General features: G+C 36.4%; 1 protein-coding gene across 1 annotated transcript; it reads left to right on the forward strand.

Moving 5' to 3' along the window:
- The first annotated feature begins 10,370 nt into the window (after positions 1-10,370).
- On the forward strand, positions 10,371-25,436 carry LOC140147693 (solute carrier family 23 member 1-like). Its single transcript, XM_072169460.1, has 12 exons — positions 10,371-10,598; positions 11,836-11,993; positions 14,787-14,884; positions 17,082-17,179; positions 17,307-17,488; positions 18,112-18,229; positions 18,689-18,845; positions 19,491-19,744; positions 21,356-21,485; positions 22,615-22,758; positions 23,405-23,500; positions 24,499-25,436. The coding sequence occupies exons 1-12, from the start codon at positions 10,380-10,382 to the stop codon at positions 24,774-24,776; spliced, it is 1,932 nt and encodes a 643-aa protein (XP_072025561.1). The 5' UTR covers positions 10,371-10,379; the 3' UTR covers positions 24,777-25,436.
- Positions 25,437-26,672: the final 1,236 nt, after the last annotated feature.

Consider the following 26,672-nt stretch of genomic DNA (forward strand, 5'->3'; position numbering starts at 1 on the left):
CCAATCTACATAATTCTTTTTCATTAATAGGAAACAAAGAAAGATGAGTCGATGAAGAAATCAAGATAAGCAAATAAAAAAGAAAGAAAACACAATAGTCTTAAATTTTGTCATTTTTGAGGTCATTTGAAGCAAAATAATAAGTGTACGCGTCTTGTGCAAACAAACGCCAGTCGTAAATAATTATCAAATTAATTTTCTAACATTTACCATATCTCGTTCAAAAATGTTTTGCAACTTAAAAAAACACTGAAAACAAAATAGATTAGAATTAACTTACGGAATATCGTCTATCCGCCATTTCCCACCACTGCCATGGCCTTTATGGTACTGACGTTGCTATTTTACCAATTGCAGACAGTCAGGTTCAATGACTGATTCAAATCCAAGGTGATTTTTCTTTCTTACGTATTTTTGTTGTTCCGCATTATGCGCCGTCCGCTTTACTTTAACCTTTTCAAGTACAGGTGAATTATTTTTTCAATGATCAATAACATTCGTATCAATTTTTAGCAAAGTCATAGTTCATTAAACTTACAACCGTATGACAAAACAGGCGAAAATAAATTAGAAACTGTTTGCACATGCAAGATTTCAGCAGGCGAGACTTGTGTTTCGAGAACCGACTTGTTTAATCCATCATCATTTCGGCGCTATGGACAATAAGTGTGCTCTTTATATAATATCTTCTTGCGGAATTAACCGTATTACATACATTGTACAGTCCATGATATAAGTTAACAACACAATAAACACTTAAACTGTACTACCCCCGATTACAGAAAAATACAGCACTATTTTTTTAAATAAAAAATATTATCCTGTTTTACCAAATGAAACATAGCTGAATCTTAATCATTTAGTAACTTAGTTCTAACTGGAAATCATAAAGTTGAGTTTTAATATCTTTGTGCTAGTAATTTGAGAGGAACATGAAAAACAGCGGCTTTTTTCCAAAAATGTTTTTTTTTTTGAGAGGAAATGGGCCACAAACATGCAATTTTGCTTGATTTCTTACAATTTTGGCACAGGTCTAAGCATTCAAAATATGGAGTATTAGGCTATGATTTTACTCATAAATTTATTAATTATTTTATGTTAATTTTGATAATTGGGATCACTATGAAAGATATTAGAAAATGTGTTTTTCAAAAATTAGTATGCATAACCTTAGTCTTAGTACAAGTCTTTGGGATTGATTGTCACAGAATACCAAAAACATCTTTAAAAACGCATGTTTTGTCCCTTTTTTCTAAAAATATGTGAAATATATTTAAAAATGGACTTTTATTGCCAATTAGAACTAAGTAAATGAATATGATTTAGCTACTTCACTTTTGCCAAAACAGGATAATATTTTTTAATCCCAACGAATTAATGCTGTATTTCTCCATGTGTTCATGAAGGCTTGATGTACCACAAATATTCTATTTGGTCCTGGTCCTGTCTAATGTGTTTTTATTCACACGCATGAAACAAGAAGTATTAAAAGAACTATGACCAGACATTCATTGCATCACGAAGTCCATGTTCAAAGTACCGTGTCACTTTTGTGATATAATCGTTATATATCTACCAAAAATATACGTGGTAAAAGACGCACCAACGTTGAACAATAACATTTTGAGTCTTCATCCTTTTTCAAACTTGGTCTCAATCCTGAATTCAAAAGATACCATACATGCTGCTATTCTTATTTTCGCTTTGACATAGTTTATGATGTGGTGGGTTTTTTTCAGCTGAAAGTAAAAAGTTTATTCAATATTGGTATCAACATGGGTAGTGATCTCTTCAAAATAAATAAGTAAAAATTAAAAATAAATATTACTCTCATAGCCTATGGTTGACTAACCTTGTAATGACCAAGCGGGTATTCGCCGTAGAAGTGATAATAATCGGATCAACTACCACAGCAACAAGTTAAAACAATTGGTTTACAAAGCCCTCTATTGATCTACTGAAATGGGTATATACAGTATCAAATAAAAAAACACATCAAATTCAATCCAAATTTGGTACAGTAAATTAACAGTGATAGTGTCTTGCAAATGGTTTAAGCTATATTCCTGAGCTAATAAACATATGATGGTGGATGCGATCTCGGCATTTTTGACGTCGCCATTGGATTAACAGTCACACATAATTATGAAATCTTCACGAACAATTCTAAATTTGTTATGTGGTGTCAAAGCAAATCATCTTACTCCAAAACCGTCGGGGTACGACAAAGTACCCCACTATAAGTATATTAATTTTCCATTTGCAATTGCTAACCATGTATTTTGAATGGGGCTGACAGACCTGTATCTTCGCCAGCCTCACGTCACGTGTACGTCACGTGTTGCGCTTCCTACGCCGCCTGGCTATTACTTAAATATGGCACCCCCTATTTACCAACAGCGCCCACTTTTATGAGTTTACTTATCTTAAGTAACTCCGTTTTATATGTGAATTACTGATTTCTATCTATTCTGATACCGTCAACTTTTACCAGAAGAAACAAACACTTCCTGGACAGGATATTGATGCAAGCAACCAAGGAGAAATAGATGGCTAGTGAGCCCCAGTTCCTTAATGTCCTTTTTATGATCAAGCACACTCAGTCGCCATGATTCGTCATAGAATCCCAGGGGAGGCACTCCCTATCTGAAATGCCAGGAATGTGCCTCGACCATGTTAAAAGTAGGGGGCATTCAGGTCAAATGTACAATTACAAAAATATGGGGTCATTCAGTACACAACCTGAATAAAAATGGGGTCATTCGGTATGAAACTTTGAAAAAAGTATGGTCATTTGGGGTAACAAATTGTAAAATGGGAGTCATTGGGTACAGGATTGCCAAAAGAGTATCATTATATACACATAAATAAGTGACAAACTGCGAAAAACAACTTGGCCACCTTGGAAATTTGAAAAATCTCATTATTTCTGGAGGAGAACACAAATACCACCTAAATTTGGGAATTAAAAAGGGGGTCATTGGGTAGCAGGAAATAGAAAAAAGGGGGGTCATTGAGTACATGATTTTTTAAAGGGGGTCATTGGGTAATAGGTAGGACCATAACACAAAAAGGGGTAATTCGGTACAAGCCGGTTTAAAAGGGGTCTATCCTGAGGCACATGCTGCATATCTGTTATGGAAGTGCCCCCCGGGCATAGAATGGATATTATCAAGAAGGCAACACAGATTCCAGTCTTCACAGTCGATCAACCATTATGTTATTGCAAAGCAAAATCAGTGGAATTGGCCAGAGACACACGGAGAAGACCTCTTTATAGTGGTATTTAGAAGCCTCCATATCGAACTTTGATCTAAGATGCCTTGGGGACTGGTTTGATGGCAGTGGTTGTTGTGCTTGTCCAGGCAAAGGTGGCTAATAACGGCATTGCCGACTCCTTCCTTATAAAGCATCACATTACACTCGCACTAGGCGTGCACACCAGCCCAGCAAACACAAAAACGTTTTAAATAAGTTATATTTTGGCGTTTGGTTTAGGTAAAACGTTTTAATAACATTAAAATGTCGGGTTATATAAAGGTCATGATAACGTTTTAAAACGTTTTGTATGAAAACACACTACAACAATATTTTTAAATGTTTTCAAAAAAATGTTATTGTAAACTATTTTTGCAAACATTTTTGCCAAATATTTTGTCAATACTTAAATAACATTATGTTAAAATATTTGAACCCAGCAAATACAGAAATGTTCTTAAAATGTTTTTTCAAAACCTTTTAATAACATTTAAATTTCAGGTTATATAAAGGTCATGAAAACGTTTTTAAAACGTTATTGAAAATATTTTGGGCAAACATTTTCGAAAATATTTTTCAACCCCAAAATAACATTCTGTTTAGAATGTTTTGTATCAAGTTTTCAAGAATGTTTTTGGAATGTTATTAAAACGTTTTTATACCCTTTATATAACCCGACATTTAAACGTTTTTGTAAAACATTTTTGTTTGCTGAGCAGTAGATTATCAAAAAATGTTTTTTAAGGTTATGAAAACGTTTTGTACTCTTAATATACCCTTTATATAACCCGACATTTAAACGTTTTCTGACAACCTTTTACAACCTTTTTGCGAATGATGTCGAAAACGTTTTGTGTTTGCTGGGAGATCACAGCTTCTGCTCTCTTTTAATATCATGTTTATATTAACATTTATAGAGCCTACTAAAGATACTAGGATATTGCCAACATCAGGTATGAAAGTCCACTTTTGACAAACTGTCTGAATAAGCCTGAGAAACAGTGCGAAAATGACCAGAATGGCCACATAATGGGCTGAAAATAAAACGAAATTGCATAAATCTGGTCAACAAAAAAGTCTGAATTCAGCTACTTTGGTAATATGATGCCCTCAAGTATAAGCATCTCAGTATTGCTCGGCAATTTGCAAACGGCATTTTGTAGTTCATAAGACCATGCGCCCCTTTCAGCTATGGCGATTGATCAGGCCCATGAACAAAATAATGGCTTGAGTTAAGGGCGACGATGGCACAGCAGGACTGTAACAGGAGACCCAAAGGCATTGCTTGAATGGATGGTTGCAGGCAGGCGGCATAGGAAGCGCAACACGTGACGTACGAGGCTGGCGAAGATGGCTGACAGCCCCATTCAAAAGACACGGTTAGCAATTACAAATGGAAACTTAACATACTTGCAGTGGGGTACTTTGTCGAACCCCAACGGTTTTAGAGTAAGATAATTTTGCTTTGACACCACATAACAAATATGGAATTGTTTGTGAAGATTTCATGATTATGTGTTAATCCAATGGCGACCTCAAAATTGGCGATATCGCTTCCATCACCGCCTCTTTGCAGGGCCGGAAACAGCAAGAGTCATATGGACAGCAACACACTTGATAGGATAGCCGGCCGAGCACTCAAACACCACAAATCAACCAAGTAATTTCAGACCAAACTTGACACTGATGTAAAGACATTCGTCGATGCTTTCCCCAGAATAGGAAACCCTTTCCAGGAGAGCTTGGTTCAGATGTTAAAGCTAGTCGAGAAGTGACCTCACTTGAGAAGATCGAAAGAGAGCAGTATGACACCAATGTCAAAGACGGGGTTATTACCGGGGGTTATTACTACTGACAATGCCATTTCAGTGATGTCGACAATCAAAGAGAACATCTGGCTTTGTTTAGTCGACAAAAAGAATCGAAAGCCCAATAAGACACAGACGAAACTGACATCTTTTAAGAGTGACTGCACTTTATTCTCCAGATTGCACATAGGGTGTGAGACACGGGAAGGTAACATAGACGACTTCTTCGCTTATGAAAACCACGCGTTTCATCCTTCACTCTCCCAGTTTGGTGAATTTAATCTGGGAACCAAGTCTGATCTTGTAAGAAAGAACAGCACCAGTTAAAGATATGCCACAAATTGACGTTATCATTTTGGATGGGGCGGCAGCTGCTAACATGCTCATTCCCAGATTGATTTGTGGTGTGTGAGTACTCAGCTATATCTTTATCAAGTATGTTGCTGTCCTCAAACTCAAATGAAACCATATATCGCAGCAGTACCTTCAGATCTTCAGTTAATAATAATAATGATAATAGAACCTACATAAATACAAAATTGGTCTGATTTTGGGAACTTTTGAATTTGCATTTTCTTACATGACATACTTAAGAAGAAAAGAATAGCATGATAATGGGAGTCATTGTTATTTTTGTCATTTTTTCAAAGATGTCCACCATGTAGAGCCTACATGTATAAAATGCGATATAGAGCTAAGTCTATTGTAAAACGGGACTACTTTGTAAAACTAAAATAATAATAATAATAATAATAATAATAATAATAATAATAATAATAATAATAATAATAATAATAATAATAATAATAATAATAATAATAATAATAATAATAATAATAATAATAATAATAATAATAATGATAATAATGATAATAATGATAATAACAATAATAATAATAATAACACTAATAATAATAATAATAATAATAATAATAATAATAATAATAATAATAATAATAATAATAAAACCTACATAAATACAAAATTGGTCTGAATTTTGGAACTTTTGAATTTGCATTTTTCTTACATGACATACTTACCGCATTGTCTGTGATTTTTTCTAAAGAGGGGCGTTTATTGAGAGTGAATTTTCAGTGAAAAAATTGTAAAATTGGGTTACATTTTCTGATGGTGCTCATGTAGAAAGGAGGGATTTATGACCGGTAATAGGCTTATCGGACATAACACGTCGGACATACGCTGGCGAAGTGACGTAATTAATCGGAATAATTACCATAGCAATAGAGGAATCCAAATTCACGCATTCCTACACCTGACTAACAGCCTTTAGTTGGGTAGTCGTCGGCTACAATGCACTCAATTTGAAATGATTCGGCCTTGGCAGAAATTTTTAACTGCATATTTCCATCACCCGTTTTATACACCTTCCGCGAAAACACAGGTAGACAAAACTGGCCCTTCGACAAAACACACAGCTGGTCTATTCGCCGTTGACGTGACAAAATAATCGAATTAACTACACGCGGTATCTATGCATTGATGTACTTGCAAACAAAAGGACTATGTATGAATAGATGCGACGGGATTACCTGCGGAATTATCTCCATTATATATATTATTAGCTATTATTCTATTAACCCTCCTCGTCCTTGCATCTTCTCTAGGTGTTAGGCGGCTTTTATTTGCACAATTGGACGCGACGGGGGGGGGGGCAGCGACATTGTTTGTTGATATTTTTCCCATTCGCCCATCCCCCTGTCGTAAATAACGATCGGTCCCTTAGTAATTAAAAATCGGGAGAATTTTAAGAAATCAATGTTTTAATTTACCTGTCGGCATTACAACTCGTGAAACACATTAGTGATGTGCCTGGGTGACCTAAATCTACTAACCTTTAACGTTTCCTTTATAACCCTCCTGCGATATGGCAACTATTGTCTAGACCTAGGCTACATCTTCCGGTTTGGTTATGTAACCTAGGATGCTTATAGATCCCTGTCTTCCTTCACGGCCCTGAGTCGTTGTTCTGCTCCTCGGACCCTACATATGGATCATTTAGCCTGCGGTGACCTATTGTGCCTGGAATACAACTATAGACCTGCCCAGATGAGATTTCCCCAGCCCAGAAATCAGCTTTGGACTTGATATATCATCCAGCTGGATCGATGCACCAATTGGACAATATCCTAATAAACAGCAAGTGGGTAAATATTTTCTGCAACTGTTGTACCTACAATACAGTATAACTGGATTTCGACGAACCTATTTGTCACTTCTGCGAACTAGCAAAAGGAAGTCTGTCAAAACAGACGTCAAAACTTTATAACGGCTGTGTTACTTTTTGTGCAGTCTTTATTTTGCATCATACTAGACGAGAATGAAAATTAATATACTTAGTTCTCTGGGTTAAGGGCTGGGGTATGAACGTTTGGACAGTATTTATTGTGGGACATTAGAGCACATCAGACATATCGAACTGCATTCTGAATACGAAGAATGTCATTCTGATATCAAATAATTTTGATTTTTTGAAATTCGCAATTTAATACACATTTTATGGCAAATCATTAAAAATTGATATTTTTGATATTTAACAGTACTTGAAGTAAACTTGTTAAATCTGATGATTTATACTTGTATGTAGGTGGGATGAAAAGCCGACGATCAATTGAAAATTTTGACCTTTCGTATTGAAGATATGGATTTTTTCCCAAAACACCAAAAAAATTAAGTCTTTTGGGGAAAAAAATCCATATCTTCAATATGAAAGGTCAAAATTTTCAATTGACCGTCGGCTTTTCCTCCTGCTACTACATACACTTTAAGAATATGTCATTAGATTTATATAATTTACTTCGAGGACTGTTATATATCAAGAATTTGAAAAATATCAAATTTTTATAATTTGTCATAAAATTTGTATTATATTGTGATTTTCAAAAATGAAAATTATTTGATATCAGAAAGACATGCTTCATATTCAGAATGCAATTCGATAGGTCTGAGGTGCTCTCATGTCCCACAAAAATACTGTCGAAACGCAATAAACGCTCATTTTAGATCCCTTAATAGGATGAACAAATTTTAATCTTTCCCCAGAGTAGGCCAGTGCACATAAACGTTGAAAAAAAACCAGTGCATCCGGCCGGATTACTAGCACGACGCTCTAACCAACTGAGCTATATAAGCACGATGGAGAAGAGCGGAAGATTCTTTATCAGTCTTTTTTTTAAAACTTGCTGGTCACGGCTACCGCGTGACTCTAATGGCAGATTCTCATGTTCAATCGCTAACTTAAGGATGATTTCCTCGTGTTTACGGGGATGGGCGTTGAGGGAGATTGGATTGATGAATATCGATAATTGATTATCGGTAATTGATTATCGATTATCGATAATCGATGCATATGTGCTAGTGACGTCGTTGTGCTATGTAATATGTAGCAGAAGAAGCATTTTGAAGGTATTTGGTTATATACCCTTATGACCCCAATTCTGTGAGGTACCTATAAGCACTTGTTATAGCCGTTGCTTAGGGGTGGTGCAATAATTATGTGTACCCGCGGGGTGGTAAATTATAGGGGGGGCAAGCATTTTTTGGCAGGTCAAAAAAGGGGGGTCAAGGGGGGCAAGCAATTTTTGGCACAGATATTTTGGGTACCGTTTCTATATTTCGCCCTAAAAAGGCGTAGGAAAACATAAGGAACACATTCAAATATGCAAGATTTCCTGCTCGCTGCGCTCGCATTATATTATAAGACAATGTTTTAAATTCAGGTTCCCAAAAATCTTGCATGTGTAAGGGGGGGGGCAAAGATTTTTTGGCACGTCAAAGGGGGGGCAATGGTTTTTTGGCAGACCATTTTGAGAATTCACCCCCCTAGGGGTACACATAATTATTGCACCACCCCTTATGTACATAATATTACTTGCAGGATGAAGCATTTCCCGCAAAAGACACATCTTCGACCTCCGTGACCCCTCTGTGACCCGCACCTCCCCCCTCAGGGTCATATGCCATGTACTGCCATGATCAATACCTATTGTGACCAAGTACGGCCAAATTGAGTCAAAGCTTGCCTGAGCTAGAGTAATGTTGACAGGAAAGGGCAGAAAAGGAGGAGGAAGCAGAAAACGTAACACACGCAAAAAAAACCGGGATGTACCCCCCAGCTAGGTAAATACTATAATATTGCCATATTAACCAGGATGCTTCATTAAACCATGGTAAAAAAGGTCAATGCTCAACACTATTTTGCATATTTGAATGTGTTCCTAATGTTTTCCTATACCATTTTAGGGTGTATTAGGGAAAGAAAATAAAAAAAGTTCAGCTGTCATCACTTGTTAACAGGTTAACCCCATACTTCGCTACAACAGCGCTTAGGGCATGGGCAATTCTATTATTGTCCCGTACTTTTCACGTTTCCCCGTGCACGTTTCATTAGGGACGCACCATTTATTAGATATCAAGGGAGGCTGGGTAGATTTTTGAAGAAAAAAAAATATCTCGCCGTATGCATCACATGAGCAAAAAAATTGCTCCACCTCAGACCAAAAACAAATTTGCTCTGCCTCGAACCAGAAAAAAAAAGATTTGTTGTCAAGGGTGAAAAGAATATTAATCTCATAGGCCTATTTGATAAGTGTAGCTTTTACGTAAATTGCAAATTTACTCCAAAAATGTGTTCCATTTTTCATCATATTTAATAAGTATTTTGCGCGCACTTCACGTTATTCTATGAGCGAAAACGTCTTGATTCAATCATAGACCTTCAATAGTCTATGATTCTATCTACTTCAGATTTTCACCAAAGTCTACTACCCAATGTGGGGCCCACATTGTGGGTGCGTATTGGGGTTTTACGTGGAAAATCTTTTGTTATAAAAGTAAGTAATGGACATGGATATCCTTTGAAAAATTTCCTCGCGCAAAAAACTCACCATATGAATTATGAACTCATTTAACACAAAAATAATAAGGTCTTTCGCGGCACGTGGAATTAATGGGTGCTACAAGCGTTAAAATGGTATATAAAAATATGGACAAAATTTGTTTCACAAATCTAAAACACATTGTTGAAATTTTCGGATAACTTTACGATTAAAAAACCGAAGTACTGAAAAGAAAATATGCTTCACCGAGGAGCAAAAAACCAGCTGTCACGACCCAAACTACCCAGCCCCCCTTGACATTTAATGGTGAGTCCCTTTATATTTCGCAGCTCGTACTTCAACTGACCTGGATAGTAGATGCCTTGTATTTGCATTGAATTGATATGCTGGCTGTTGTGAACTTATATCATACTCATTTGATTCTTTCTCTCAGTTAGATATCATGATATCACAGATAATGGCTGACACCACTGAAAACAACGGAAGTGCAGAGTACAAGAAGGTGCCAAGCATTGCCAACGATCTTATCCGCGATGATGAAGACGAAGAAGATGCAATTAGTTTGGATATAAGCAAGAACTTGAAACAAGTTAGTGCAGCGAGACAAGACGCCGGTGTGTTGTATTCCATAGATGAAGTACCCCCTTTCCAGCTCACCGTTTTACTTGGGATGCAGGTAACATTTTTACATGAAGACTCTGTTAAATCAAAGGTTGCACTCAGGGTTGCACTGCACAAATACATATATATTAATAGAGGAAGGACAGCGATCATCGATTTTGTGAATTATGACATGCGAGCACATTATTCATTGGGCTGCCTTTTCCCAGATGGCTTCAATGGGCTTATCAGCTTTTGCCATCTGTGTATCGTGTTCTTTGCCATAAATGGGTCACTTCTGATGCCAAAGTTCCCAACCGTCTTCCCAAATGTCTTATGTTAGATTTTGTACCCAACACTATTATCACTATGATCCACAACATGCTCATCTATCAGGGCATAGTTCTTCATCTCCAATACATTTGTACATTCATTGAATGACCTTTGAAAATTTGGGTACAAATACTCATACTCTGCAACTTGAGGTCAAATTTTGTACTATGATTGTTTGATTGAGGTTATTGAACTATGCCATTGAGATGAGGCCATTGTGGTCCATAGTGAATGCAATCTAAGGCCAAACATAGAAGTACTAGACACTACATACCTGCAGGTAGAGCATGATTGAGAATAGGAGGGTACAATACCCCGGGATTTTTACTTATAGTTGATCAGGTCAATGTTATTATAGAGGCCATGACCTCACGGCCAGCACACAATAGAAATCACACTGGTTTTAAAAGGTCCAACAATGCATTGTAAGTTTTCTCTAAATTCGCAATTAAGTTAGTGCAGTACATTTACCAAACTAAAATTAACTTGAAGGAATATTATTGGAAAAGTATTGGGCTACCTATGTAGGCTTACAGCAAACTCAACTTTAAAGGCCCATTCAGTGATCCCAGAGTTAGTGTAACAAAATAAAATTGTAAATAAAATTCTTAAAAGTGAAGGATACATCATTAAGATTGCCATTAGTAATTTGTTTAATTCAAAATTTGGTAAAAATCCATTGATTGAAAAGGTTACCCCTGCGTCCCCTAGCCGCTTGTCTTTTTCCATGTTATCCGATTCATTTTCATTCAAATATTTGACGATATTCTGTTATGTCCACCTCAGCATTGTCATACTCGTCAAATTTCAATTTTTATCTATTCATTTGTGAGGAGTTAATTTTAAGAGTGTGGTTGCCTGGTTACTTTAATTTTGTTAGAATTTTGCAATTTCTGCAATCATCGTTATCAAGTATGATAAATATACAAGGGTCATACGAATATTACCGATACCGGGATTGTTCCCTTATTTTAATACAGCATTTTCTAACTATGTTCGGCGGAGTGATATCCCTGTCACTTCTTGTTGCCCAAAACTTATGCATGGAGGAAAACCCAGTGGCGATAAGTCGGCTTCTAGCAACATCTTTCTTTGTGTATGGCCTGGTTACATTGCTGCAAACTACATTTGGCGTCAGGTAAACGTAACTTTCGTTGTTTTTTATTCGCTCTTTGTTTTTCCGTCTAATTTAGTATAATTCTATAAGCATGATCTTAAGGGATGGGGTATGAGCGTTTGGACAGTATTTATTGTGGGGCATTAGAGCACATCAGACATATCGAATTGCATTCTGAATACGAAGAATGTCCTTCTGATATCAAATAATTTGGATTTTTTGACATTCGCAATGTAATACACATTCTTTTATTACTATTATTATTACTATTATTATTTATTTTTTTCCAGTGTACATTTTACAATCATAGTTTACTCAGATAAATTTGATTTTTATACACCATGTGTTTTTTTTAAATATTAAACAATACATAAACAGTACCAGCACACACACACACCCACATACATAGTTATATAGCATTTGAATTGTCTAGCTTTTACAATAAGAACAAAATGTTTAGTTGAAAAGTCCCTTCCAAACCTGCCATTTATTTTGAAAAAATTGGTATTTTGAATCTTTTAAAAGAATGAACCTTTCCAATTTATGATAATATTCTATTTCCTTCTGAAGAGGGATAAAAGAAAGGGTTGAATTTTGGCATCTTTTTCTGTATAAAACTTAGTTAAAATGAGAATTTGATTTAGAGCACTATTTAGTTTTCCTAAATCTGTCCCGAAAAGAATATGATTTCAACCGAAATCGTAATACACATTTTATGGCAAATGATTAAAAATTGCTATTTTTGATATTCAACAGTATTCAAAGTAAACTTTATAAATCTGATGATATGTACTTAGTGTATGTATTTGGGATGAAAAGTCGACGATCAATTGAAACTTTTAACCTTTCGTATTGAAGATATGGATTTCCCCCCCCCAAAAAAAAAAAAAAAAAATTAGGTCTTTTTAGGAAAAAATCCATATCTTCAATATGAAAGGTAAAAAGGTAAAAATTTTCAATTGATCGTCGGCTTTTCCTCCCAGCTACATACACTTTAAAAAGGGGAAAGGAGAGAAGGAGAAAAAGAGAAGAGAAAAGCGAGAAAAAGAGAAGAGAAAGGTTAAATTGCGCGTAATTGAGTAGGCCCGTGCCTAAAAAACTGCACAGTCGGGTCGATCGAAGGCCTAATTGAGTTCGGGCTACAGCATTTTTTGTTTAAAGCAATGATATAAATGATGCACCAAATGGCTTCAGGTGGAGCATCATTTTGCAAAATTTCCCCCTCAGATACCCCTACGTATGCGTAAACAACTGGCCGTTTTCGCTTTTGTTTTGGGCACCCGTACACTTTAGGCCTATATTGTTTTAAGTAATGACTTAATGATTAGGCCTAGAGTAATAGTGAATAATGGTCCACAAATGACTTCGATTGTGCCTTTGTATCACACATTTCCGAACTTTATCTAACTAAAATTTTGCACAATAATAGTGTCAAAATCGTCCACCAAATGGCTTCAATTGGACCTTCATTTTGCACAATTTTCCAACTTCTCAGGGGGCACACCCCCGTCAGACACCCCCCCCCCCTGCGTCGTGCAAACAATTGAATTTAATAATATTGAAAACTTGTTCATGAATGGGAAATGAGCCGTCATGATCATTTCACAAATTTTCCGCTCTTTCAAACTCAATTTTTTTCACAATAATAGTGTCAAAATGGTCCTCCAAATGGCTTCAATTAGGTCTTCATTTTGCAACAGTTCTACACCACATTTCGCCATACTGCATTTTAGAAACGTTTGCTGTTAGAATAAGAAAAATTTTAATTGTAATTAGTGCACAGGTCACGGCAGCCCTGTGACCTTTCCGGAAAAGGCTGAGTGGCAGGTTTTTCAAATAAATATTTTCCGTGTAAAAACTGTACCATCAGATAGGTAATGGAATATATGAATATTAACTGTATATCTATCATAACAATTTTTGATAACAACAATTGATCTAGTATAGAAGGTAGAGAATTTATTTCAATCTTATATACACCTTTTTTTGGGAATTAACTGAAAATAAATTCTGTAAAAAGGGTAATTTTTTAATGTAATTTTGACATTAGACCCCACAAAGATTACCGTATTGTTGTTATGATAATCTAATCTTTTGATTTCGTAAATAAAATTAGGGGTCTAATGTGGATTCTGGATGCAAACTGGAACAATCCAATGCCTTGTCAAAAGTATTCACTTCAAAATGGAGTTCGGATGCATTTCGTAATACAACTTCCGCCAGGAGCACGTGGCCGAAATCAAAATCGATTTTATGTATCGTGTATGTATCATAGGACGCTCGTATTAATTGTAAAGAATTCAACAATATAAATAATGGTAGCTCTATTATAATACACATTAATGTTTTAAGCAGATAAAATTCCAAAATATAATACGTTTTCTGCCTTTGCTTGTCACGTGGTAGTCCTATGTTGAAGTTGCGATTATATGTTTTAATAAGTTTCAAATGGATAACAACAAGACAAGTGGCCGAGTGGTCTAAGGCACTAGGCTCATAGAGTACTAAGCGGTGCGCCGTGGACCCCGTCTCTGCCAAACTTTAAAAGAAGCAAATTAAAATTTTACTTTTTTTTTAAATTTCATATTTGGGAAATGTGACTGGGAGAATTTATGTATGGCGTGGAGTGGTGTGCAACAGTTCCTGACTTCTGAGGGGGTGTGCCTGAATATGGGTTTCTGACCAAATTAACCTCATATTTGCCCATTGCCCCAAAAGTGCAAATACATACTTTTGCTGGACCAACCACCCTGCTCACATGCTTATACAAAACACACGGTTATTAATAAGTACAAATGTTTGTGCATTTCACAGGCTTCCTATTATTCAAGGTGGTGCCTTTTCCTTTGTTGTGCCAATCTTTGCTATCAGTAATATCCGAGGAGAGTGTCCCAAAGCAACTGGTGCTAACGGTAAGAAAGAATCATTATTGCATGCTCATGATCCTACTTGCTACCCTTATTCCTTTCACGTTGTAACGAAACGAAGCAAACAATTCACTTTAATTAATGCAATTGCAAATTATCTTGGAAACAGCAGAACCGTATAAACAATTGCAATAATTATTGGAAGGTTATTGATAAAAAAATGTTTGAATGATTTTCATATCTGAAAATGTTATAAACATTTTGGATTTTTTGTTTGACAAAACCAAGTGAATACTCACTACAATATTTCGTCCTACTCGTCGGAGGACTTCATCAGGTATGACTGATATGGTCATCTGATCCACTTTCCCGGCAAACAAGTTTGAGTGATTTCCGGTTTTCCTTAGTCTCTTTTGCAGACTTCAGTAGTGGATCATAGACGTGACTTAAGAGGTATGTGCCCTCCTCTCTGTTTAGGGTCTTGGTGCCCCGTCTCCTTATTTCCATTGCTTCCCGCACTTCTCTAGACCTATCGTGTTCCCGTCCAAGGATCTTAGATTCTTCCCAGTCTATAACATGGTTTGCCCGTGCAACGTGATCTGAAATTGCTGATTTTGTTTGTTCCATTTCGGATGTCTTTCGTTCAGAGCGGGTGTACTTTTTCTCACTCGCCTTTTGACTTCTGCCTGGTGTTCAGCTAACCTGGTACCTAACATGCGTGAAGTTTCTCCTACATAACTGAGGTCACAATTCTTGCAACCAATTTCATATATGCAGTTACCGGTTTTTGCTTTCTCCCGTTTGTCTTTTGGATGGACTAAAATTTGCTTGAGGGTGCGGTGGGGTTTCATAGCCGTGTCAACTTTATGTTTCTTGAGGACTCTTTGGATACGCTCCGAAAGGCCGCTGACGTACGGGATGACCACCATACCCTTGCTCTTTTCCTCAGTGGTCTTACTTTTCTTTGATCTTGATTTTTCAGCATCTTTGTTTTTATTATGCATTTGGTTTTTGACTCTGTCCATCGCCCAATCTGGGTAGCCACAAGTTTTAAGGCTGCACGTACACGCTCTTCTTCTTGGGTTCTGTCTTCCGTTTCTGTTACTACAGAGTTCATGCGGTCGAATAACGTTCTGATCACACCCATTTTTTGGTGGAGAGGATGTTCTGATTTGAAATTAAGGTACTGATCAGTGTGCGTTGGTTTGCGGTACACTAATAGCTTAACTGATCCGTCTGGTTTCCTAACAATGAGTGTATCTAAAAATGGGATTTGGCCATTTTCTCTTCTTCAAAAGTAAATTTTATGCTCTCAGTTTCATCTATGGTGTTCAGATGGTCGGTTAAGTTTTGCACTTGTCCTTCTTTTACTATCTCTAGCACGTCGTCGACATAGCGCCGCCAATACCGTGGCTTAAACTCTAATGGGGCAGTCGCGATGGCCTGCTGCTCTAGGAATTCCATGAAAAAGTTGGCTATGATGGGGCTAACTGGGCTGCCCATCGCGGCACCAAAGCGTTGCCTATAAATGGTGCCCCGAAATTCAAAGTAGGTTGTTGTTAATATGAATTCAAGCAGCTCGATTATGTCGTCGACTTCAAGTTTTGTGCGCTTCTTTAGATCTTTATCTTCAATCAGTCTTTGTTTAACAATGCCGAGGGCTTCTTTGATAGGTGTATTTGTAAAAAGCGACACTACATCGTGTGAGTTAAAAATTTCATGTTCTTCAATGAAAACTCCACTGAGCTCTTCTGCCAGGTCTTTGGAATTTTTAACATGGTGCTCAGTGTTTCCGATGAGCGGATTGAGTAAGTCGGCTAGCGCTTTGGATGTTTGGTAACCAAGAGAGTCGGTGTAATCTACTATGGGTCTTACTGGATTACCCTGCTTATGAGGGTAAGTCCTCCGACGAGTAGGACGAAATATTGTAGTGAGTATTCACTTGGTTTTGTCAAACAAAAAATCCAAAATGTTTATTTACTGAACAAACCTGATGAATCTATTCAATGAAAATGTTATACTTTATTATTCTTTTCTTGTATAGTCATGTCACATTTTTTTCCTTTTCAACTCGCATATATTTTTTTATTCAAAGTTATGTGGGTAGATTTTGTGGTGATAGTGGGCAAAACTTTTTCTCCTCATCTAGTGGGTGATTATATTTTTAAAAAAACCTTTCAGCCAATACATGGAAATCTAATGGTGCGTCCATTTTATCATTATATTACATTGTTCTCTCCAGAAACACTGAGTTTGGAAACAACGACTGAATTGTATTCTGCAGAAACTATGACTTCAAACATATCTTCACCAAAAGAGTACGAGATACGAATTCGTGAGGTAAAAATAAAACAGGGACTCATTTTCTGCCTGTGGGGTGCACTCTCGCTTGGGGTGTGAGAGAAGGATTGTGGGTACATATGATTTCCGCTGTTCATAATATTGCAACGGTGGCTTTTTTTTTCAGATCCAAGGGGCACTCATGATAGCGTCTATTGTCCAGGTCGTTGTTGGTTTTACAGGCATCATGGGATATATTCTTCGCTTCATTGGGCCCCTATCCATTGCACCAATAACAGCGCTGATTGGCTTATCTCTCTTTGAGGCTGCTGCTTATGAGTCCGGACTTCATTGGGGAATAGCTGTTCTGTAAGAAGATTTTTTTTATCTTTTAACATTATCAAGTCCATGCTAAATTTCCAGAATCAAAAAACGGAACGTTGGTTTACCCATGGAAATAGTTTTACATATTGCTTAACTTGATATTCAACCTTCCAATAAACTACACGTTATTTTTGGTAACTTGGTACACTTGTTGGAAGAAGAACTATAAAGTAAGCGAGATCTACGTAACTTCAAAAAATGAGACATTTTTATGTCAAATGGACAAATGTAAAGTGGCAATATCGTTAACCATGATCGATATATCGATATTAGCTGATATTATACATTAGGACGGGTTGGAGGGGAGAATGACCAAGCGGGGCTAGCACTCAAATAATGAACCTTATAAAGCTGACACACAAAAAGAATGGAATAGGTTGATCAATGCTTGATATGAAGGATATTATTTCTGCCCATGTGCATGATATTTCTTATGAAGGGGAAAACGACCAAAAGACCTTATATAAATGGGCTTCCTTGACTCATTATATATTAAGAAATGTACTGCAGTTCTAAAACTGTAAATATCTGGGTCCAGCCATCCTCTCACCATAACAACATTTACAGTTGGGTTTAACAATTATATAATACAATATTTCTTTTTTCAGAACAATTGGACTAATCATACTATTTTCACAATATTTGTCCAATGTGTCGATTCCATGTATTGGCTATTCGCAGAAGAAATTTCATAAGATAAAGTTTCCAATATTTAAACTATTTCCGGTAAGTGTTCTAGTCGATGTATCATTTTATTCTATGGTATCATGTGTTATAAAGTAGTCTTGATGAGTTGTAAGTAACCTATGTATAAGTTGTAATATGTAAGAAAATTATAGGCCTACAGAGTGTTTTATTAGTATTTTACTTTCCGTTCCAAATACTCAGAAATATAAACCAAAAACAAATTGCTCATACATCCATACTCGTCAGCACATTAAAGCGCATACTGGTGAATTCTCGATACCGCTCTCGTCGAATTGCCCAATTCCCGCCCTTGACGGGTTATCATTTTTCACCAGGCCTGATGTGGCAGTGACGTCAACGCGTTGAGGAGGCTGTTTCGCACTCGCATCTATGCGGTGTCCTTTATCGCGTACATCCATATTTTACCTCATGAAAATATTCTTACCATTGTACTACTAAACATTCAATATTTGTATACTATATATTTTCATGTTGCAGATTATCCTTGCCATCATGACAGCATGGTTAATAAGTTTAATCTTAACCGCTGCCGATGTTTTCCCGAATGATCCTAATCAATATGGTTCTGCAGCACGGACAGATAGAAATGCTCATGTGTTACGAGAAGCTCCTTGGTTTGCTGTGCCTTATCCTGGTAAATAGCCCCTTATAATAAGTCAAAGTCTTTCACCATCATGATAAATGAGTCACGTCTTTTAATGCAAGCTTGCCCTTGCTGGACATGCTGGAGTGCGTTACTTTTGGCAAACTGTTATAAAATTCGCATTTTTGGCGTTAATTGGTAATTTGTTATTTATCAATTTGTTACTTTGACAGGAGACTAATCAATCCTTACGAACCAAATGTTATTCACTTTAAAATCAATGGACAACAAAAGTAGACAGAAACCAATATGGCAAATTCACAGATTTTGCCACAATTATGGTGCGATTTGAAAAGTTGCAAATTCAAACAGATTACTATTTCGAATGTTGCACTCCCTGAAGCGAGCGATCGAGCAGTGTGTGTCGCCGATCGGTAACGGTCCACTCACGTGTAGAACGTTACCATTAAAACGTATCGTTTTTATACTCAGTAGAAGTACAGACACCTTTTCAAATTGCAGCAATTTTCGTCATATCGGTAAAATCTGGAAGATTTCAACCATACTTTACTACCAAATTTACTGCATTTAATCAATCGCATAAAAATTATAACCCGTTAAGGTAGTGTGGACTTTCTTCTTGTCTTGTGTTAAGTTAACAGGCATATTTCGTCACTTTACTTCAAATAACAATAGGTCAGTGGGGTCGTCCTACCGTTTCAGTAGGTAACGTATTTGGCATTATGGCAGGGGTATTTGCATCTATGGTAGAATCTGTTGGTGATTACTACGCATGCGCACGTTTATGTGGTGCTCCTCCTCCTCCTCAACATGCTGTGAATAGAGGAATAGGAATAGAGGGAATAGGATGTATCCTTTGTGGAGCCTTTGGAACGTCATCAGGGAGTACTTCATTTAGCGAAAACATTGGTGCTATTGGTATTACTAAGGTATATTATTTTGAACAAAATATTTAAATATTTTTCCAATTTCCAAATTTGCATTAACATCAATCAGACAGCTCTCTTTCCCGGTTCCACATATACCATGAATCATGTAAATGAATCCTCCATCCTCCATACATTTTGGATAGTGTACAACCTACTTCATTACTTCATTTGGCTTCGTAATTGTCATCTTCATTGTGGTTGTTGCTTTCGTCAGTAATATCATCATCTTCTTTTATATTACTGTCGTCTCATTTCCTCTACATGCTCTAATTGACTTACCAACCAAGTTGTTTAAATAAAGCCATATTATAATATTTGCTGAGGAGAACGCCCTCAAATTTGTTTTAATTCTGGTTTTTACACGATTGTAGTGTACTTTAGTCAATAAAGATACTCTGCAAAAATCAAGACTTTAAGTGCTGTAGTTTTGTCAAAATCCGAGATTATGAATAAACAACGCAGGAACCATCGTTTTATTATTACGCTGGAAATATTAGTCGAACACGTATGCACAGTACGTGCACGGCGTGCAGGATACACATACACACACACCCCAGAGGATCGTACCGTATTACAACCGCGGGAGTAGACTTCTCCGTAGTCCACTTGCCAATTGTGCACTACTCTGGCTATTACATTTAAGCTTAAAACTCTGATTTAATTAATGAGTGCACAATTGATAGATTTTCACAACTGATCTTTTCAGTCACCGTACGCCCTCTGTTTGTTAGCTTAATAAACTGGCAGAAATTAGAATTGTTCAGTATTGAAGTGTCATTATAATTATGCCATTATGATATGTTGCATTCAATAATATAAGCCTCCGTAGGGCCTATACTTTACTTTTACTGTCACAAATATAATTATATAGCCTAAACTTTTTCATAACCATTTTATACTAGTATTTTGATGTAGGCCTACTAAATATCAGTATAATTTCGAGTTCATCATGATTAATAATATTTTTATTTATCAAAAATCGACTATGGCATAGTCTACCGCGGGAGTAACATGCATTGACGCTAGTAGTAAATTCCAATTTTCTATGTTTTACCGCACTTGTTCGGCTCAAAATTAAAATGGAACATATCTGACAGTAAAAGCTAACATTTTATGGAAAATAAATACTAATCTGTATTTACAGAAATGTTATAATATGGCTTTAATTAATAACGTCTGTGTTGTGTTCGTGCTTATACCGTAGAGTTCCATCTACAAGCATGCTTCTAAATGAGGGTTGTTCTGACGAAGGAGTGGAAAGGCAGATACCTCCACAAAAACATCACAACAGATATCCTCCACTAAAACATCACAATAGATTGGTCTTGCAAATAATACATGTTTGTACAGCCGCATGTATCAATAATATATGTGTTCAAACACCAAATGATATTTTTGTAGAGGGTGTCTGCCTTTCGTCTCTGCCGCCCTAAACACCTCATTTCGAGGCTTACGGTATATGCTTGTAGACGGAATTCTCCGGTATCTAAATTTCTTTTTATTTTACCTTCTTCCGTGGACTTTCTCTTTGCGAATTCATACCACGTGGAAAAGGATACATGTATGATTCAATGTTATTTAGATACTCTACGTGATTTTTTTGTTCTTCAGGTCGGCAGTCGGGTTGTCGTACAAGCTGCAGGGTTAACAATGGTTCTGCTTGGGTTATTTACAAAGTTTTCCGCTGTTTTTACTACAATTCCTATACCAGTTGTGGGTGGTGTGCTGTGCTGTACATTTGGTAAACTTTTATAACAATTAAGATAATAAATATCTCACAGAAACTCTCATTGGGTCCTGCGCTATGAGTTGGGATACCCAATTTGGCGGTGGAGTAACACTTTTCCACTTTAAGTGATGTTTATCATGTCATATTTTCCATAATATTTGTCATACAATAATAAATTTGGTATCAGTTTAAAGAGTAATCTATACTCTTTCCATAGCAATAAATAAAATTGGTTCATATTGTTTCAGCTTTAATTATGATTAATTAATTAATGAATTGGTGATTGCGGTGGTGGCTAGGGAGCCGGTGGCTAGGAAGCCATTTTCACTTTTTTTAAAGTTAATTTTAAAGAAACATGAAGGTCCATGTGTCATGAAAACACAATTTCTGAATTAACAGACTCAAATACATATAAATAGACACCAAAATGAAATAAAAAGCTTTACAATAAGCGGTGGTGGCTAGGGAACCGGTGGCTAGGAAGCCATTTTCACTTTTTTTAAAGTTAATTTTAAAGAAACATGAAGGTCCATGTGTCATGAAAACACAATTTCTGAATTAACAGACTCAAATACATATAAATAGACACCAAAATGAAATAAAAGCTTTACAATAAGAAATTGACATCATTTTATTACAAATACATATTTTTGATACCCCCCCCATCCCTTCCTGAAAATGGTATTGTGGTCAGCACCAGTTCATTTCTTGACCAATTTCCATTAAAAAGGTGTCCAAAAGCTCAGGAAAAGAAGCCTCATCAAGTAAGATGTTACTTAGTTGCAAGATGAAAGCCATTGTAATTTTCAAAATTTCCATGTGTTACCGAAAGGGTCCTAACTCATGGCGCAGGACCATTGGGAACTTGACGTTTAATACAATTAGCCAAGATAAGCCATTGTAGTTATTGCGTGATACTTTGAAAGTTGTGCATCAAGCCGTTTTTCATGTGTGTCAAGCCGTTTTTCATGGTTCATAAAGTTCGATATGTTGCAAACACTCCATACTTTATGTTCTTATTTTTTATTGACACTAATTCTGGGCATGAAAAAAATCAGTTGCTTTCTTCAACATGTTGAAGTCGGTCATTTCGTATGAACTTCTAATATATGTTGCTGATTCTGTTAATTTTCTTTTATAGGTATGGTTACCGCAGTTGGTATATCTAATCTTCAGTTCGTGAATCTCAACTCATCTAGGAATCTATTCATTCTGGGGTTCTCAACACTCATGGGTTTAGTAGTACCACATTGGGTTAAACAACATCCAGGAGCAGTATCTACAAGTGAGTCCGTCAATCTTAATTTGTTCCAACTCTTCCTGTCCAATGCAAGATAGTAAGCATTGGTAAAGTATAGTCCAGTGTATGCTTTGCTCCATCAGTCCAATAGAGTTGAGATGTGTCCAAAGTACTGCAATTTGTTGCGATTAATCTACTGACACACTGAACATTGGGCATCTGCTGATTACCAGAAAAGAAACTCAGTTAGATGTTGCTTGAAGAATGTATTTAGGGTGATTATATATTTTTCCATGCAGAAATCAACTGGCATTTCTTCTCTTTCATTCTTCTCTCCTTAGTCAAAGTTTAACAAGACATCAATGATCTTACTATAGGCCTCTAACAGGAGACTAATAACTATCGATAATGTATTAAAAATTACAAGATTTTTCCCGGTTCACTGAATCATAAGCGCGCAAATAGCTCGGGCTAATCTTAACCATACTTCGATGCTCAATTTGAGCGGGTTTTTTTTACCTGTCACCTTACACGGGGTATAGTGGTCCGTTTGTTGAGGCCCGGCGGTTTTTATCTTTGTCTTTATTATTCCAAATGATATTGGGTTCAAACTTGAAATTTAAATTACAATAGTGATTTCTATTCTAATGATTTATACGATTTACTTCTCTTTATTTTTATATCTGTATAGCCATTCCTGAACTGAATCAAATAATAACCGTTCTGCTGTCAACCGGCATGTTTGTTGGTGGTGTTATAGCATTTAGTTTAGATAACACAATACCAGGTATGTTGTGTGAGATTATACAAATTACAACTATGATTATGTTGCCTAAAGGCTGGGATATCTAGTTCGATACCAGAGGATGATTAAAGGAAGCCCCATCATGCACTGCAAACGTGTTATCACTAGAGTTTCAACTGCCACTTTACTTTTCAAATCCCATTGAATTCTGTGCAAAAGATGTTGTTTAAGAATTGTGTGTGTGTCATTATTACTTGGTCGATTTCGGAACAAAAGTGATGTATGCATAAAGGATAATTCACACCTTCTGTAGGTAACATAAAATGTGAAATCGGCATTTTGAATGCGTTTTTATTGTAAATATATCAGTCCAAATTCAAATTTAACCATGCCCGTCAATGCAATGTCATGTGCGAGCAGTGGTGTCATGTTCACTCACATAGCTGTGCTAACCGCAAGTCAACACAGTGGCGTGGTGGGAAGTGCTTAAATCATCCTCTGGTTCGATACGGAGAAGCACCGAAACACAATGTCTGTCGCAGTTGAAAAACGCCCGGAAAACGTCGGAATGGCCTTTACAATCGTCACAATATAATACAACCAAGAAATGTCAATCGCGTCAATCCCCACTTTCATGACTTTCATCGACTAATAAAGTTTCTTCAGAACAAAGTGCTCGTCGTGCAAGTCTCCAATTTTGAGTTTTGCTGGAAAGTGTGCTTCTTCCAAAGGCAACATTGGATACTATTGAAATGTCCAGAATGTATAGTTTTAGTTTATGACTTGTTATACAATTAATCTCCAAATTATTAGGATCCTATGTTGATTTTTGATGAGACGCATCCATTATCAAAACTAATGGGTACCAATCATTTTGATACAGCTTGTATCCAGAATGAGCGTTGATTGAATGCCGGGATTTAATGCAACATATTCATAGCCATTTGAACACGAATAAAGTGTATGTAACCAGAGAGAACTTGTATTTATAACATAATTTGTGTAATCTTACATTACCCTATCGTTAACAATCATTACAGGAACACCTGAAGATAGAGGACTTCTAATGTGGCGAAAGCAATTCGTAGAGGATGAAGGTGAAAGGTCAACAGATGACCTAGATGAGGAGCAGAATGACCAAATACCAAGGGGGGCTAACAAGGCAACCTTAGGCAGTTATGATCTGCCATTTATTTCCAAATATATATTTGCGTGGAAATGGACCAAATATCTGCCATTCTGTCCGACCTATCAGGAAATTAAGTTGAAAACAAAAAGGTGCTTGGTTTGTAGGAAAAATAACCATCATGATGCGTGAGACAAAACAAACTTCAACCTGCATAACCGAACAAATTTGTGTAAAAATTATATGCAGAAGGTCACACAGTGGAATGTTTTAAGCCTTTTGTTTAAAACTTACAATGATGTAAAACTTCAGGTCGTATTCATGTTCATGCTTTATATTTTCTTATCCATTGTACCAGGGAACAACATTTTTATATTTTTTTATAATATTTCAGGTCTTTGTACGAACATGTTACCTTTGGTTTGGTTTGGTCCTGTGGGGGTGCACCGTACTTAGGTGATATGATGCCCTCAAGCATATTAGCATCCCAGTATTGCCCGGCAATTTAAAAATGGCAATTTTGTAGTTCATAAGACCATGCTCCCATCTCAGCTATGGCGATTGATCAGGCTCATGAACAAAATAATGGCTAAGTTCTGCTTCCCACAAAAATTAATTAACATAGCTGTCAATGTAGAGGCAGCAAGTCTAAACATTCATTCAACTATCGTCAATATTGCAACCAAGGACATTCGGAAGTGGGTCAAAAGCAAGGGGGCAAAATTTGTGTGGAACAAAATCGTTCCAATTTGACAGTCATTGTTACGTTTTGTACTGACGTCTATGGGGCAGCATTGGCTATAGCGGCGAATGTCAGGTTATTATTTCCCAGTCTTGAAAAAAAATTGCAGGCAGAGGTGGGAATCGATTTCGGTACCCCCACCGTTAAAAAGCACTGTGCAAGACCACCAAGCCAACTAAATATCTGATGTGTGACATTAATATTTGATATTGCTTAATGGAACAAATCGCGGATTTAAATAAGTAATAAAAAAGTAGATTCTTATTTAGCGGTCAAATTGGATAAAAGGGGAAATATTTGTCCCTTCTCTAAAGAAAATATAGGTTAGAAAATTATCAAATAAATTTAAATCAAAATTTGAGATTTTATATTTACTTATTTCACGAGGCGGCATTATCGCAGACAAACACTGTATAAGCTAAAAACTCGACCTTCATCACTAGATGCTGTCATAGCTCAGTGGTAGTGCATCTGACTGGTTATATTTATGATTTTAATGCTATGCTACAGTTTGTTTGGTTTTTTTTCGTTTATTTATTAATTAATTAACTTATTTATTTATTTATTTATTTATTTATTTATTTATTTATTTATTTATTTATTTATATGTTTATTTGTTTGTTTATTTGTTTATTTATGTAAATAATTTGATATATTTGAAAGGGTATTTGAGCAATTTCAAATTTTGACCCCAATATAATCCTATGGGGTCATTTTGAACCCCATCCCTCCCAAATTGCAAAACGCACAACACCTATGAGTTTGCATCATACATAATGATCAGTACGTCCATGTCATCATCATTAAAAAACATTCTATGTATACCTGACGCCGGCAACTAGACTACTAGTATCACATCCTGCTCAAGCAAAATAATACTTGCAAATAGATCATAGTTTACTAATCTAATCCTGTAATATAGAACAGGTGATCATTGTTTACATGGTTTGTTATGGTTGGAATTAGTGTCCGATCTCTGTAAATGAAGCATATTGATATATTGGTGTACATCAACAGCGTTGATCCTAACATTAAGTTTACGCAGGAAGAGTGTGAGAATAATAAGTTGCCTTTTCTGGACTGTTTGGTTCACCGCAACACCGATGGCAGCCTAACCTCCACAGTTTACAGAAAGCCTACTCACACGGACCATTACCTTCAATTTGGCTCCAACCACCCCCTCATTCACAAACTTGGGGTTATAAGAACCTTACAATACCGCGCGGACACCCTCATTAGCGAAGAGGAGTCCAAAGCTAAGGAACTCAATCACATCCAGAAATCTCTTAGCACCTGCGGCTGCCCAAACTGGGCTTTCCAGAAGCTAAGACAAAGAAAGATCAGAC

Source organism: Amphiura filiformis, chromosome 3, assembly GCF_039555335.1.
Source record: "Amphiura filiformis chromosome 3, Afil_fr2py, whole genome shotgun sequence".
Classification (NCBI taxonomy): Eukaryota; Metazoa; Echinodermata; class Ophiuroidea; order Amphilepidida; family Amphiuridae; genus Amphiura; species Amphiura filiformis.